Below are 18,035 nucleotides of genomic sequence, written 5' to 3'. Positions count from 1 at the left end.
TTTTTACTGTACACTCTTCAACCCTTATCCATGAGTGGCCTCTGTAAAAAAAAAAAGAAGGCCTTGTATTTCATTATCTTCTTTCCTTTCAACTCTGTTAAAGCCAGCATCGTTAGGAACACGTACTTAAATTAGGGTTGTTACTTTCTCCCTCTCGTCTCATATCCGGCTTAACAACATCGTCTTCTATGCATGTAGCTGTTCACTCTTTTTATTTAATTTTTCTTCAGTCAAAGTTCTCAGAAACAAAAACAAATATATAAGCTGCATAACTCACACGAATGTGATCACATGTAAATTCTTTAGAAAAAGACAATGTTTTTTTTTTATCTGACAAACTTGAGGTTCTCCAGATTTGTACTTTACCTGATGTTTTACATTAGTCAAAGTTTTCGGAAATCAAGAAGGCCACATTTCTAGGGCTAACATTTGATTTCTATACGAGATACATAGATATTCAAATATTTCATTCAATTCTCAAACACTGAGTTAGTAAAATAGTTAAGAACATAAGTTTCCTCTCCCTAAGTAACCATTTTAATATGTTATAGTGTATCTTTCTTATAGTCTCTTTGTCTTGTTGGATTCCAGGACAAGACTTCATCTAGTCTGGTGGAGTATCCAACTTAATGCTCTTATTATAGGCATCGGCAGTTAAAAAAGGCGCACAATTCCTCGTGTCTATTCATACTAAGGAGATTTTATTTAGGCTATGATTTTGAGTATTTATCAGATTGACAAGAAAGTTCTTGCGCTTTTTAACTGAAGGCATTTTTGATATCACTTAACATTTTCAAAGTTGTTGACATCTTGAAAAAGTAGTAGTCGGTAGGTGACAGGTCTGGAGAGTATGTTGGATGATGCAGACTTTTGTAGGCCAATTTGTTTAACTTCCGCAGGGTCGGTTTAGCAAGGTGTGGTCGGACATTGTCATGGAGTCGAATTGGGCCTTTTCTGTTGACTTTTTTTTTTTTCTTATACATGGAGTTCACCACTTATCAAGGCCCAATGGCCACTCGGGGATAAGGGTTATTGTGTGTACAGTACTCAATGGGATAGTGTAGCAATAGTATTGGAGAATTGATAAGGTGTCATTACTTAGGGGGGCGGTTCATCAGGAATTTGCTTGTGTTGGACTTGAAGACATTATATTTTACTTATGCTGTGTTGGTGTTGAAGTCTCTGGTGCATTTCATCCATTTGATGACAGTACTCATCTGCCATAATATCTTATCTGCATTCAAAAAACTAGCGAATGAGACTGGTCATAAACCACCAAACAGTCAGAATAACCTTGTGGAGTTCTGGCTTTGGGAAGTGTCGTGGAGCTTCACTGGTGTCTAACTATTTAGCTAAGAATCACTGGTTGTCATAAAGAACCCACTTTTCATTTTTTTTTTTTTTTTGCAAGTCATATCCTGGTTGAGAATGTGTCATTCTTGTTGTGCAAAAGATGACACTTCATAATGGCATTTCTTGTTGATGACACTTCATAATGGCATTTCTTTTGATGACACTTCATAATGGCATTTCTTGTTGATGACACTTCATAATGGCATTTCTTGTTGATGACACTTCATAATGGCATTTCTTGTTGATGACACTTCATAATGATATTTCTTTTGATGACACTTCATAATGGCATTTCTTTTGATGACACTTCATAATGGCATTTCTTTTGATGACACTTCATAATGGCATTTCTTTTGGTTGTCGTTCAAGTCGTGAGGCACCATTTATCAAGTTTTGTCTTTCCAATCTCAAGTGGTTGGAAATCGTATACATTACGTCTAATTCAGAAGTAATTTATCAAAAAGTTGTACATGGATTCGCTTCAACTAAGGCTTTTAATTGATCGTTGTCAACATCCGAGGCCTGACCACCATGCTCATTATCTTCAAGACTCATCGCTGCCATGAAATTTTTTAAACCACCATTGTGCTGTGCATTCAGTACTGGTTCTTGGGGCAAACACTTTAAACAGCTTTTCAGCCTAGCTTGAATTGAAATAAGAAAATTGTGCGAATTTGCTTTTTTTTCCATCTTGTATTCAATGTTAGGAAAAGAAGACATAATTGTTTTGAAACGATTGTTGTTTTAATGATTAAGCAAAGCAAAAACCGCTCTTTAAAATGATATATAAAGTAAAGGTATTATAACAAAAACTTATGTGAAAATACATCATTTGATACTTAAATTATAAATTCCGCAAGAAGCTTCTTGTCAACCTAATAGATAGGGTTTACTTCTAGTGAAAATCCTCATGCCAGGTTGTCCTAACAAACATCTGGTATACATTAGACACTTAAGGATAGTGTCTAGTAGGAATTCAAGTTCTCTCTTTTTTTGTTTTAATTTTCTTAGCACTTTGTTTTTCTTGGGGATGGGGCATTCTACCGGATGCCAAACATTCTCCTATTAGTTTAGTTACTCCAACCGAGAGATCTTTTTTAAGATTCTAACCGTCCCTTTAAGTGCTATTGTTTGTATTTCTTTTTCACTTGGTTCACTGGGTATATTCACCAGGTAGTTTCTGAAATTCTTTTTCATTGGACCGGTTGCTCCTATAAGGACTTGTATGATTGATACCTTCTTAAGATTATGTATAAGTTGGGTATCTGCCAAACAGCTGAAGCACACACTCTACAAGGATAAGTTCTTTCATCGGTGTATGTTCACACTTGTCAATATACATTCCACTGGAGTGAATCTATTATTAATTTTATAACATTATATCTAAACTAGCAGGGCCCATAAACTTGCATTGCCCGGTGGTAGCATGCCTCCCCCCTCTTGTAAAAATTAAACTATGGTGGTTCTGGTGGCCAATGTCTTAATGTTAAAAACTGCTTTCGGAATAGACCCCCCCAACCTCCTCATGTTGAGAACGTCGTGCAGAATAGACATATCCAATCTCACTATGGTAAGAACGGCTTTAGGAATAGAAACCCCATTTTATGAGGGTAGGGGAGATTGCCAAAGACTTTTCCCCAAGTTTAACCTTGATATATGTTGTCAGTATAGCCACCCGCAAAGATTATAAACCAAAAAAGAAAAAGATGGCAGCGTCGTGTGGAGAGTAGACTTGTTTATTGTGTATGTGTAGAACAGTGAGTTACAGTGCATAGAGCATGTCATTTTATCTTGAAAACTACCTCTCTTAGGTTTTTAATCTTTAGCAATTACAAGAACCCTTCTCAAACACCGACTAATAACACTCACCATTAGTCTAACATTCACAGACAACATGAATTGGAATAAATCCATTGAGGACATCTCAATTCTCTTTTCTAATTTTAATCACATTTAAACGCTGGCCATGGAAGAAAGTCACTTCATACTTCTAACCTTGTAATATTATTGCTTATTACAGCCTCTCTTCATTAAATCAAAGTCTTTAAATCCTTTACAAACTATGATTTCTACACTGCAAAATATTTCATATAAATTGTAAATATAACTATAGGTTTTTGTTATATTGTTTATTATATATCGTAGTACTCCTGTAGACATGATCCAAAATTCTAGCCCTTTACACCCTTAAAAATCACAAAGAAAACATCCCATTCAGCTTCTTTATCGATGGCAAGTTAACAATTCTAAGATACAAAACAAATATAAAAACCTCCAAACATGAAATCGTTTGCCAATGTATGTCAACATTTGTACTTTTAAATTATATTTGTAAATTAATCCAAAATTACATTTTTAAATTGACGAGTGAATGCACCAATCGATTAGCTTATTGATGGATAGTGAAAATAAATTCAACCTGAGAGATCGTTTTAAGGTTCTAACTGTTCCCTTAAGTGTATTTGTTTGTATTTCTCTTTACTGGGATGTCAGTCTCTTTTATTTTCTCAGTTAACATTTTGTTTACTATTTTGCTTCACTTTACAAACTTTGAGTAGTGGCAGCAAAATAGCAACACTTGGGCTTTGCAGGGGAAAGAAGATTTACAACAGTACTTACCTCTTCCTGCATGTTTGTATTTGACTAATTGATGGATACATACTGAAAATAAATTCAAACCGAGAGATCTTTTTAAGATTCTGCTGCTTTAAGTACATTTGCTTTTTTATTTTTCTTTACTGCGGTGTGTGATCGCATATGTATATGCAAGTTGGATATCTGCGAAAAAGCTGAAGCGCACACTCCACAAGTATATGGCCTTTCACCAGTGTGTGTTCGAACATGCCTGTACAAATTTGATCTCTCAGCAAACGATAATCCACACACTCCACAGGAATGAGGTTTCTCCCCTGTGTGAGTCCTCATGTGGATTTTCAGCTTTGATTTCTCTGAGAATGCCGACTTGCAAACATCACAACGGTACGGTTTGACACCCGTGTGTGTTCTCATATGTCGATTCAGATTCGATTTGTCAGCGAACGCAGATTCACACAACTCACAAGCATACGGTTTCTCTCCCGTGTGTGTTCGAACGTGAATTTTTAGTGTTAACTTTTCAGAGAATGCTAAACTGCACAAATCACAAGAAAAAGGCTTTTCACCAGTGTGCGTTCTCATGTGACTTTTTAACGTCAAACGTTCAGAAAATGACGATGGACACAGCTCGCACGGATAGGGTTTCCCGCCCGTGTGTTTCTGCGTGTGCTTTTTTAATTCGTATTTCGTTGCGAATGAAGAATCGCAAGTTTTGCAAGAATATGGCTTTTCACCCGTATGTGTTTGCATGTGCACTTTAAATTTATATTTTGTTGCAAATCTACAACCACACACTTCACATTTATATGGTGTTTCTCCAGTATGTTTCTGCATGTGGCTTTTTAAGTGTGCCGTTCTTGAAAATGAAGAGCCACATTCTTCGCAAGAATAAGGTTTTCGGTCGGAGTGTGTTTGCTGGTGTCTTTTTAAAGTGGATCGCTCTGAGAATGAGGTGTTGCACACGTCACAGGAATAAGGTTTCTCTCCACTGTGTGTCTGCTGGTGTCTTTTCAAGTTGCCTGCATTTAAAAATGACGCGTCACACACTTCACAAGAATAAGGTTTGCTTCCTTTGTGCGTGAGCGTGTGCACGACTAATGTCGATTGCTTTGAGAATGAAGAGCTGCACACGTCACAAGTGTAAGGTTTGATTTCGGTGTATGTTGCCATCGCTTTATAGTCGTTGAAAAATCAGGAGCCACACACTTCACAAAATAAGGTTTCTCTCTCGTATTTTTAAATTTTCGATTCATTTTAAGAGAGAAAAGGACTAACACTTACTTTCACTACAATCTGTATGCCCATTACATTCATCTTAGACTCTCGCCAATTAGAACATAATTATAGTAAAAGTTACAATAGAGCTTCACCTCTAACTATAAACTAGTTCTCTTCAATAATGTCAATTAATATTTTTTAATTTCAGTTGGTTTCAAGAGATCATTTGCTTTCATTATAATTCATTATAATTTATATGTACATTTATCTTATCTCTGGCCATACAGTACATTCATCTTATCTCTGGCCGATTTCGATATAATTATAGTAAAACTTACAACAGAGCTTCACTTTTACAAACTTTAATAGTGTCAATAAATATTTTTTAATTTCCGTTGGTTTCAAGAGATCAAGAGGTTAATTTGCTTTAATTATAATTTGTAGATACATTAATCTTATCTCTGACCAATTTTGATATGATTATAGTAAAATTTACAATAGAGCTTCATCTCTAACAACAAACTATAAGATTAGTTTCAATAAATATTTGTTGAGCCGTCCTCTAAAATCAAGCCCTGTTCACCCTTTGCTTCTAATCCTTTTATAGTATTCTTCGACATAAAATTGTGCATTTAATCATTGACACTCTCACATATAATTGATATTTAAGAACAATTATACTTCATGTAAATATAACCATTAAACAAAGAATCCTTACATTTGAATAACTTTCATTATATTTACACAAATTCAATTTTCATAATCTGTCTTAATTAACAAAGAATAACTCATTAATTTAAAATAAATTTCTATTAGTTGCCTTACGGAATACAGTCCCCCAAACCAAAGTATATTTGATTCCTTTCTTAAGTCCTTTTAACATATTTACAAATATAACCTCATATTTAAATTTAAAATCTGAACTTGATAATGTATGTGTCTATATATATTGATATTAAAATATATTTTAGTCATCGACATACAGACCTGTTTCGTTGTTTCACAACTCATCAGTGCCGCTAGACTAACACCTCTCCCAAGCCGAGGATCGAACCTAGAACCGTCGTGATGACAGTCGGCAGTCCTACCCCCTATATTGATATTATATATATCAGTATGAGCATATGTATTTCTGTTTTCACTTACATTATATACCAAGGATTTTATTGCCTGCTAAGTATATCTCACACCACAAAGCAGCAATTTGATACTCTAGCCACTTAAGCTTTCTCCCTCTTCACCTCTTTTAATCATACCCTTCCTGACAATTTCCACTTAGTAACCAATCCCAGATAATCTCTTCCTTAACTCTGACACAACTCTTTACTAACAACCATTTTTTTCTAATTTTAATCACATTTAAACGCTGGCCATGGAAGAAAGTCACTTCATACTTCTAACCTTGAAATATTATTGCTTACTACAGCCTCTCTTCATTAACTTTAAATCAAAGTCTTTAAATCCTTTACAAACTATGATTTCTACACTGCAAAATTTTTCATATAAATTGTAAATATAACTATAGGTTTTTGTTATATTTTACAAAAATTTAAGAGATCAAGGGAGCTAACTCTATCTGGAGCTAACACTTGATTTCATTATGATGTTGTTCTCTTTGTGGTTGCTTCCAGTATGTGCTTGCTAATGTCTTTTCAAATAAATTTTTTTCTCTTATGCATACATGTACTAAATTTCATGACTGTGTCAAGATGATGAGTCACACACTGGAAAACTTTCTATTCCATGTACATTCATTTATGAGATCAAGGGAGCTAACTCCACCTGGAACTGACACTTGATTTGATGACGTTATTCTCGGTACAGTCATAAAATACTTTGGTGTCACGTCAGTCTCTCTGTAAATAAATAAAAAAGAGTTTTTCATTATATACAGTATAAACTCATATATTGCACAAAGTAAATTTTTTTTAAATTTCATTTTTACAGTTTTTTTACATGAATCATTATTTCCCTGGCGTTCATATATTGCAAAAAGTAATTTTTTTGGCGTTCAGAAGAGGCGATACATATCTACTCTTCTATGATGATGAAGAAAAATATTTAAGTTGTGGGAAAAACTGAATTTAAAATAAGAATATCTTCTTTTTAGTTTGGCATACTCACATTTTGTAATTATTACTTTACCCATTACAAGCAAAAACATCGTTTTTTAACTAACATTATTCAAGGGTGTAATTTTAGCATTTATACAGCAATAAATAACTCAAATATAATTTTATGCAATCTAACCAATTATGCCAAACCAATGCAGAAATTGCAACAAGAAATATTCACATGAACAGGGACCACTGTCTTGCCCTGTCTTCCAGAGCAAGTGTTCTTATTGTTGTAGATGGGGGAATTTCACGTCTGTGATTTTCAGAAAAACTAAATGACGTGGATAGACGATGAAGAACAAATCAGTAGACAACCTGTGAACTGCATTGAAGACAATCAATAGGACTCAGCCAACAGCAGTGATACAGACTATGTATTCCATACAAATATGAAAAACCTTTGCTGTTTCAATGTATTTTTTGGCAATAGCCATCAAACGTTCAATGTATTAGTTGACCATCATTAACAATTTTGTCTGAAGCAGATTTCAAGCACTTAAGACCAATAACCACTCTCCAAGCAACAAAAACTGTGATATCTAGATTTTTTTGTCAAGGAAACCACTGCCAGCCCTATAGGCATCTTTGCGGAGTTGCCACAAAATTGAAGAGTATTATTTATTTGGAAGCCGAGCACTACCCATGCTTCAACAAAGATACTCCCGAATGTGAAGCTCTTGCAATCATATCAGCACATGGACACTTTCACATATTTTTTTGAGCTGTTCTTACAGATCACAAATTCTTAACACCAGCTCCCAACTATCATCACCCCCTGAGCCATGGGCTTTGAGAACACAAGCATACAACATGACTGTCATTTACTGACCAAGCCATGACGACCCTGCTGACTCTCCCAGCTGCCATCCAATGCACCTGCCACCAAGCAGCAGAGAACAGAAAATAGTGGAGGAATGTCTAAAATATATTCAACCCCCAAAGCAATGACAAGTGATGAAGTTGCAATAGAAATTGAAAAAAACATAAAACTCATCACCGTCATTCGAGCCATTATCGCAACAAATGGTATGGTGGTGGTGGTGGTGGTGGTGATGATGATGGCATAAAGCAACATTTCATGCCCTGCACTGCCAACCATGCTGAGCTAACACTAGCATACAAAGGGAGCTGGATAGTACTGCCTTAAACACTACTAAACAGGCCTGGATATCAAGGCATCATGAAATCCATGACCTGCTTCAAAAACATGTAGCATTTGAGCTTATTTAAATCAAACAATAAAATGAATTGTTTTTAAGTGGAATAATTGTTATTAGGAAAATTTGTTTACAAATTTTTTTTAAGAGTAAATTTGCAAGAATCTGTATGTTACAACCTTTTTTCTTTCTTTTTTTGATTGGTTCGATTCTATTGTTGACATTGGTATTATATTACAAAAGACTCCAGTTATTGTATCCCAACTTCTTCATATCAGTTAATGTAATATGAATGCACATATGGAAGCAACAAGAACAAAAAAGGTTAAATTATAACTGTTATTTTTACTAGAAGAGAACATCAGGAACTACCATATTATCAGATTAATATTCACAAGTTTTAAATATATTTAAAAGAAATTAATTATGCCTGGGCTAAAATATTGAATTCATCAATTCTTTTAGTTTAAAAAGAAAGAAAAAAAAACTGTTGTAAAAAATGCTTCTAACTTTAAAATATTTGGAAATACTCAATGAAAAGTTTTATTTATTATTAAAAGAACGGACTGAAAAATATTCTGATATATAAATTGTTTGTTTTGCAGTTTAAAAAAATAAATAAAATGAAATATTTGCTTTCCTTCAATAGATAAAAAAATTCAAAAACAATCCATTGTCATATTTTGTAAGATTAAAATTATCCCAATGTGCAATTATTATAATAATAATAATTATCCAAATGAAGAATTGTTTTTTTCTCTTTAAGAGAATAAAAACAGTCAAGAATAGTGTCTAAAACTTTGGATGAATTTAGCTTGTAATAAGCAGCAAAGCAATTCATTGCAACTGAATTATGCTTTCCTCTGAGCTGCCACATCTGCCCTTCCTCCACTCCCTTCGATTATGCTGAAAAGAAAAATCTGACAAAAATTGTAAATGCTGGATACTTATGTAGAATATGGACCATGCTATTTTGTTTAAGATAGGAGTTTCATGTTAAATCCAAATTGTGGTAAATTTGAGTATTTTTCTTTAACCCAACATTCACCTTTAAAATGACGATTTTTGTAGGTTGTCACATTTGCTGAAAACAAACATTGCATTCAAATTAAAGGCAGACAAGTAGTTTTCTGGATATTAAGACATTTTTTCAAATATATTGCGTAATAAATTTCAATGGCTGTCACCATTCTTAACATGAGGAGAGGGGATTTTGTAAGATGCATGTGAATTAGTACTTGTTCAGGTGGGATAAAACATGGCCACTAGTGAAAACATAAGGTATTGATTACATTGAATAATAAAAGTCGTAATATCCAGAAAGCTTTTCTTCCTTAAATTTAAATGTGATGTTCGTTTTCAGCATACCCAAAAACCTTTAAAAGTCATTAATTTAACAGTGAATTTTGAGTTGCAGTTAAAGTAAAACAAAAAACCAAATTTTTACAGTACATTTTGTTTATTAAATTGTCAAGTGAAAGTGCATTATAGTTACAAAAGGCTCTCCCCTCCCCATGTTAAGAACAGGTTTCTAAATAATGTTATTAATTCTTGTAACAAAAAATTAGTTAACACTGCATAGCTCGCCTGAAGCAAGGTCGTGAAAAAAATATACTTTATTCGTAGCCCTCTTCTCAGGTCCCTTATCTACAGGTAATCAAGAAGATAGACCTCTCCATTAGTGAGGAAGGTTTTTATAACAAATTAGTCGGGGTGCCCAGCATTGCCCGGGTGTTTGGAGGTAAGTTGTAGTAGGCAAGCAGGCTTGAACCCGTGAATGTGGAGAGAGGTGTTAAAAAAAAATGGTAGCAGCATAGGGAGAGAATCAAAACAACGGCCAGGTTGAAAAAAGGTGTCAAAAAAAGAGGTAGTAGGCAGGCAGGCTCGAACCTGTGATGCAAAGACGAAAAAGAAAGTGGAGATGTGTGTAAGGCTGTTGGTTGAGCTAAAAAAAGGAAACTTGCAAGCGCAAAAAAAAAAAAAAAGTGGTAGTAGGCAGGCAGGCTCGAACCTGTGACACAAAGGCAGAAAAATGAAAGAAAATCTGACATCTTAGCCGATGTCTCCATGATGCGACCGGTAGTCAAAAGCCTTGAAATTAACTGACGTCAATCCAATGGTGACGATGACTTGCTAAAAAGTTGGCAAAAGAAATCGACCTCTCTTCCTTGTACAAAAGAGCCGAATCTAGGATGAAGGAATTAATGTTGCAAGACATACAAACATACAAACATACATACATTTAAACAAACAGGTGAGATTTATATTATAGATGAACCTTCTTGCATTAGTATAAATAATCACCAAACAATCATTTGTCTTGGACATTAGAAGAGCCTCCTCAGCTCCAGCAGCTAAACTTTGGTAAGTTTGCACATTATTTATGATAGATTGTAGCACTGTCCGTATTCAGTTATCCAACCAAAAACATGTAAAATTAAATCTTCAAAAAGATTTCATTTTAGATTTTATTTTCAAACTAGCGGCGGGGGTGGGGGGGCCTTGCTCGGATGTTTGGAGGTGTGTGTGTGTGTGTTGGGAGGAGGTTTAGATCAAAACAAAACAAAAAACGATGTTAAACTTCTTTAAAACAATCAGAAAAACAAACAAACAAACAAAAAACAGCAAACTGTCTGGCATCACTTGTGTGGTAAAAGAAAAAAAAGTTTTGGCAGGTAGGTAGGATCGAACCGGGAACCTTGAGGTGAAGGTGGAAAAAATCCTGACATGTTACCCACTTGCCCACGATGGCAGAGTAACAGAAAAGTGTTTTAATTTAACAATTAGCTCAAACATATTTCGCCGTTAACGTTTGCTGCGAGGCAGTTTTCCCCAACTTTGGCTGTTTGTTTCCCCAAGATGTTGGGGGAGGGGGACCAGCTCCCTATAATAAATGGGGATGTCCATTTGAAAAGTAATTGTCTGATATGACGGTTTTCACCACATTGATCAAAGCTGATTTGCTTTCTGGACGTTCCCGGTGTGAAAGCCGAGAAAGACACACAGTTTCAATTTAGTTTCACTATATTTATACTAAAAAGCCGAACAAACATGCGACACAGCGAAATAGTGCAAATTTTATAAAAGTCGATCAAAATAAATCTAGACACAACGTCCCTTCAAAAATCGTACATATTACGATCTAGGTGGCATATAAAAAGTTCAAAGAAATAGTAACCCATCCCATGAAGCTCCCTCCTCCAAAAAAAAGCCTCCGTCGGACATACAAAAAATATGCACACACATTTTGCCTTTTATATATAACTAGCAAGGGGTACCCGGCGATGTCCGGGTGTTTGGATGTGTGTGTGGAAACTCCGGGGGTGGGGGTGGGGTTAAAAAAAAAAGTAAGTATGAGGATTGAACCCGAAACCTTGAGGCAAAGTTGTAAATTAAAGTGTGAAAAAAAAGTGCGATGTTAACGATTGCCCCACCGCGAGATGCTAACGGAAACACGTTTGAATTTATTTAATTACTTGGATTTAGCAGGCGCCCGTTTTAATGAGTTAATGAGGTCAAGTTTGAATGCGGGATTTTTATTTATTGCTGAACGCTTTTTTTTTTTCCCCTAAAGATGTTATAGGAAAAAGACTAACCCACATTCGACAAGCGACAAATGTTGAATATTTATCTTCCCGAAATCGAGCAAATTAAATAGACAGGCGAGCTTCGTTATTAACTGTGAGATATTACGATTTATATGTGATATAAAAAGTTTTAAAAAGTTGTGAAGCGAGCGACCGCTTCTCTGAAAAACGCCTTTTGTAGACACACAGAAAAAGCGAACACACATACATACATACATTTTCGCTTTTATATTTATAGAAGATGTTTGGTGATTTTGCAGTGAGGCCAACAAAAACAAAAAAAAAACAGTAAACAAAAATAAAAAATCAATAAAAAAAAATGTTACAATAGCCAATAAAAGTTACTTTTCTACTTAACTGGCTTGTTTTTGTTTTTACGTCATCTTTATTTCCTCACAAACATTCACTTTTTATGGGTTGTTAGTCTACAAAATTTGGCCGCCGACATGTAGAGTTTTATATATTTGATTTGCCACTTATTTAAAGAGAGGTGATGGATCTATTTTTTTAAATGTCTTTTTAAACAAAAACAATACCACTTACTGAACTGCCATGTCGAAAAAAGTAATATATAAACAAATTTAAGAAAATTCATTGAGTAGAACAGCTATTGTGTTTTAAGTAAAACAAACAGTCTTTCAATATCGCTTTACATGTTGGATGCTATTACGATGTAATCTAAAATATGCTTTCTGAATTATGTCCCCTGTTTCTACAAAAAGTCTATTCTTGACCATCTACAAAAAATGCAATTTTACCTAATTTTCCAGAAAAATTACTTTTAACTAGAAATAGCTTTCTACTCAACGATTTTTTTTTGTTGTAATTCTTGGATATATTATAATTTTCAACATGGCAATTCAGTAAGTATTATTGTTAAACTCACATGAATTGAGGAGGTTGGAGATCGGAGGAGGGCTGGGTTCGATTTGGACTGAGTAAACCTGGTGATGTTTGATTCTTGCTTAAATCCACAACTACTACTTCTGATGGAAGTAATTGCTTATGTATGACTGTTACTGGCTATTTAAAGGATTGCTTCTATTGAGGCAGCATGTTCAGATGATGGATACTTCGTGAACATTATTTTGTAACCGATAACAAGAATACAGATGCACAGGTTTTGTTTTATAGCCTCGTGTTCCTTGACTCCTAATCAGAGCTGGGGGGGTCGCCATTTTGCAAACTTTGCAACGGTTGCACTAGGTGTATCAGAATTTTTGACACCCCTAACACGAAACTGCGAATAAAATATAAAAAACTCATAATTTCTCTTTTAAAAGTGGGTTGTTTATTTTCTTTATGGATTACACTTCCAAACTAAACTATTAAAGTTTTATAAAAAGTAATAGAAATATTTTTTTTTTATTTTTTAAAAAAATATTTTTTTACGTAATGAAATCAATTGAATTTTAAGAGTTAAATATTTTTCAATTTTTAAAATTTAAAAATCTATCAAAATCTTTCTATTGGTTCAATTTTTACGATATTTTCAGGGTCGATAGGGAATTTTATGCTCTTTCCAATAAATCTTTCCAATAAATCTTTCCAATAAACCTTTCCAATAAACCTTTCCAATAAATCTTTCCAATAAATCTTTCCAATAAACCTTTCCAATAAACCTTTCCAATAAATCTTTCCAATAAATCTTTCCAATAAATCGAATATAATATTTTAGACAAACGTTTGTAATTCACGCCCCCCCCCCATTTTCAAGTTCTAGTAAAAAGTAAATAATTAATTTACTCACCAAAGTTTTTCAAAATGGCGAACAAGACAGCTGCTCTTATCTTAGTAATAAAATTGGATCTAATTTAAAAATAAAATCACTTTATTAATTTATGCAATTTTTGGAATATGACATTTTCGTTTCGTCACAAGTATGTACATAATACAGATTTTTTTATTTTTATTTTTTAATATAGGAGGAATTTTGAACAACTTTTTTGTCTTATGAAAGTGATAAATTGTATAAGTACCTGTCCATGTTACGAATCTGATTATGCAAAGCCAAAAATGAGACAGGAGAATCGATTGCTTCTCGACTCTTGGAACACAAACGCAGTAGTGTTTTTTAGAAATTTACCTGTGAAATTTTATGCTCTTTCCAATAAATCTTTCCAATAAATCGAATATAATATTTTAGACAAACGTTTTTTTTTCAAATTCACGCCCCCCCCATTTTGAAATATCTATTAAAAAGTAAATAATTAATTTACTCACCAAAGTTTTATATATCACACATCGAAGATAAAAGATCAATAAATAATATATTCAAATTTAAAACAAACAACAAAAAAAGAAGTGCTTTTTATAAATTTACCTGTAAAGTCCGAAGTTAAAAACCTTCTTTTTTTTTTTTTTTTTTTTTTTTTAAATGAAACCTTAGTCCTTGGTCCTTTAATTGAAAAAAAAATTAGGATTTGAATTACATTTTTCGAGTAGTTATAAGCTTGGAAAGACAGGGGGTCGAACTATTCAATATTTTTTCACGCATTCGTAAGGTCACACCAACCGTTGCAGTATCAGGCCCAACTCTGATCTATCTACTTTCTTTGGTGTCGGAGAATTTTCGACAGTACAAGAACTTTTGATTTCTTTTTTTTTTTTTTTTTTTTTTTTTTTTTTCCTTTTGTTCGCTTAACTGCACAATCCGCAAATATTTATCTATTATAAATATTTCCTCACTTTTCTTTTACAAAGGAAATTACTGACATGCTCCCTTCAAAAAAATCTAAAATGTGATGTCCTTATAAACTTAACAAAAGAAAAAACATATAAAAACAGAACAAATTCAAGCAACATTCTACTTACTTCTATCCGATCTTCTTTCGCTTGGATTGTTTTAAAAGCTGAACACGGCTGAAGAACTTTCGAATTTAGGGTTGTGATGCGTGAAACGAGTCCGCAGTGAAAATTCAACATGGCGACGTCGAAAAGCAGTCCCGCAGAAAATTAAACATGTTAAAAATGAAGAGGCCATCTTTGATAACAGTGTAGAGATCGCTTTGAGAATTAAAATAGATATCTTAATTTTATTTGTTTCAGTATTTTACTATTTTAATTCGGCAAACAAGAAGAACGTCCGAGTCGAAATCAGCAGCAAACGGTGTTAGATTAAAATAGATTCCTGATATTAAGGACGTTTTGTTTTGGTTTGGCCTTTGAGTCAAGATCAAAGTGTAGTATCTGTTCTTCAGATGCTACACTTCAATTTCTTGTTCTCTTTCAGTGGAGGAGAAATTTTTCACGACTGAGACAATTTTTATTTTTGTAACTTTTCTCCACGTTAAAAAATGACCTTGGTGTCTAACTCTGTCCCGTGGGGAGGCATTGTAAATAGGAACAATTCGGGCGTTTCTCCGAAACAAAAATTAGAAATCGAAATGTTAAATTTCAATTAAAACCGACTTTGTTCAAGTTCAATCTCAGTTTTTTTTTTTTTTTTTTTTCAAAGGATTTACTTCCGTTTTGTGAGGAATGTTCTGTTTAGTGCTTCACCATAAATGCCCCGAAAAAGTCCCTTCTGATTAATGTTCTCCAGTTTTAGCAAATGAGTTTGATTGTTTTTTCAGAACAACAAACTGTTTTTTAACTAATAAATATTAATTAGAAGGGAGTTTTTCAGGACATTCAACGTAAAGCAGAACGGTCTGCACAAAACTGAAGTAAACCCTTGGTAGACAGTCACAATCTGAACTTGAACAAAGCCTTAAAAACAGTAGTATCTACTTAATTGCTATGTTGACATAAGTATTAAAAAAAAAACTAGGAAAAATGATTTGGAATCAAATGAATTATTAATAAAAGTAGTTTTCGAAAATAATTGCAAGTTATATTTTAATAATAAACGTAATTCTATATTATGAGTTACTTCCCTTGTTTAAGCTAGATTTAATAGATAATAATGGCATCTCAATGAATCTTGAAATCGCGAAAGTATATATTTTAGTGCACTTATATTTAACTAATTGCGACATGACAGCTAAGTAGATATCATTGTTTTTGTTTTAATGGGGGTTAAATTGTTCGACTTTCGATAATCAAATAAATCGGTGTTAAGGAAAACCGGGTTTGTGTTACAAATAGAGTCGAAAAAGTTCCAAAAATATAACAAATGTTATCAAAGGCAAGATAAGTTACACCTCTACCTAACTGCAAAAGTTTTTTGTGTTTTTATTCACTTTAAAAACGTGGAATCTTTCGAAAATGGCGGCGTGCTCGCTGTAGAATACGGTAAGTTTGGGAAAATAGGTTTAAACTAAATAATTATGCAAAATTCTGTTAGAAACTCGCCCAAATATATGTTACCGTGGAATTTAGGAAGACTCGTCCCCGGAAAATTCGACCCCGGAAAACTCGTCCCCTTTTGCTAGGTAGGAAAACTGGCCCCTTATTGAATAAATATCGATTGAAAACACATTTTATGAAGAAGATATTGTCTTTAAAAGAGAATACACATCCCATAATATTTTTTAAAAATATTTTTACTTGTTTATTGTTGTTTTAAAAAAATTAAATTAATTTTTCTAAGTTTTAGTTTTCTATCTAGCTTTGTGAGTTTTTGGTGGTTCAACTTATTTTAAAGAGTTTATTTAGTCAAAAAATAAATAAATAAAACAAGTAATGTAGAGTGTTACTTTTGTACAAAAAATGGTCGACATGAGATAATCACATCTTAGAAGTCCCGATAATCACTCAAAAATAGAAAATTGAAGAAAATACTGAAGTAGATACAGTTTTAAAACAACCCCTCCCTCCCCGGTAATAAATTTGTATATTTTTAGGTAATGTCCAAGATCACTGCTCGGAAAAAAATCAAGCTACCGGACGTGGATACGGTTGATTATGTAACGAAACCGAACGAAAGACACAAAAAACGAAACCATATATTTCTTTTTAAAAAAAAGTAAATAAATAAAATACTCTAGTTTTTAACATTTCCTGTGTTATTACGAAAAAAACAAAAAAGAAAACACATCTTGTATTATCAAATAATAAAATAAATATTTTATTTAGAAAATTTGGTACTTCACGGGAACGTGGGCCCTGATGTTTTATTTAATAACTCCTTCAAAGCGCATGCGCAAACGGTTTTCTTTGGTTTATTTAATCACGAAAACTTTTTGAAGATACTTTTGGAGGCCAAAAAAGGCGGGGGGGGGGGGGGCAAAAGCCTTATTTGAATATGTACGAAAAAATAATATTTAGTGGAGAAAATGATAAAAAAAATTAAAATAAAATAAAATAAAAACAAGCACGAAATAAAAGTATGAATCAAAGAAAAAAAAATTCAAAAAAAATAAAATAAAATAAATACACGCGCGATTAAAAATAAAGAGATATATACACGAAGAAAGTGAAAAAAAATGCTTTGAGGAAGCAATCATTAAAAAAAATACGTTTACTTTTAAATAAATATTTTTATAATTCTTTTTTTTTTTTATATACATTTTGATTTTTGATACAATAAATGTTTGGGTTTCAAATATTTTTCTGTTCGGAAAAAAACCCAATTTATTTCTTACTTGTTCGCCGCGTTATTTGACCAGAAAGAAATTGGAATTATCTCCCTCTAACAATAGCCGCCGTCTGCATACTACACAAGTGCCCCCGTAATGACTTTTAAACGATATCCTCCCCTCCCCATGTTAAGAATGACTTTCGAAATAATAATGTTATTATTTCAGCGCGGTACCAAAATTACATAATACCGTGTTTACTTTTTTTGTTGTTTCGTAATAACACAAGAATTGTTTAAACTAAATTAATTCTTCTAAATAAAATAATGGCTTTCTTTGATAATACGTGTTTTCTTTCTTTTATTTTTGTTTCGTACTAACACAAAAAGTGTTAAAACTAAATTTTTTTTTTTTAATAAATATATGGTTTCGTTTTTCGTATCTTGACTCCGTGATCAAGTTTATTTTTTAAAACAAAAGATAAAAATAATTTGAAAAAATATTATGAGATGTGTATTCTCTTTTTAAGACAATTTATTCTTCAAT

General features: G+C 33.1%; 2 protein-coding genes across 3 annotated transcripts in view; one reads left to right on the top strand and one right to left on the bottom strand.

The window, feature by feature from the left end:
• Window positions 1–15,828, bottom strand: part of LOC145269707 (uncharacterized) — an 18,893-nt gene extending 3,065 nt beyond the window's left edge. Inside the window, exons 1-2 of one of the 2 annotated variants that reach the window (XR_013865181.1) lie at window positions 14,842–15,828; window positions 3,973–7,022 (exon numbers count right to left, since the gene is read on the bottom strand). Coding sequence is in view for 1 of the 2 variants with exons in the window: in XM_080125431.1 (XP_079981557.1) it covers window positions 4,045–5,118 (1,074 nt within the window). In the remaining variant the exon portion in view is untranslated. Of the gene's footprint in view, window positions 1–3,561; window positions 7,023–14,841 lie in introns of those variants that run through there. The other variant, XM_080125431.1, reaches the window with a different exon arrangement.
• Window positions 1–18,035, top strand: part of LOC145269196 (uncharacterized) — an 86,136-nt gene that overhangs the window by 28,813 nt on the left and 39,288 nt on the right. The window lies entirely within an intron of this gene.

Source organism: Euprymna scolopes, chromosome 45 (genome assembly GCF_053919585.1).
Source record: "Euprymna scolopes isolate OS-2025 chromosome 45, ASM5391958v1, whole genome shotgun sequence".
NCBI classification, from domain to species: Eukaryota; Metazoa; Mollusca; class Cephalopoda; order Sepiida; family Sepiolidae; genus Euprymna; species Euprymna scolopes.
This window is presented reverse-complemented; position numbering and strand designations above follow the sequence as displayed.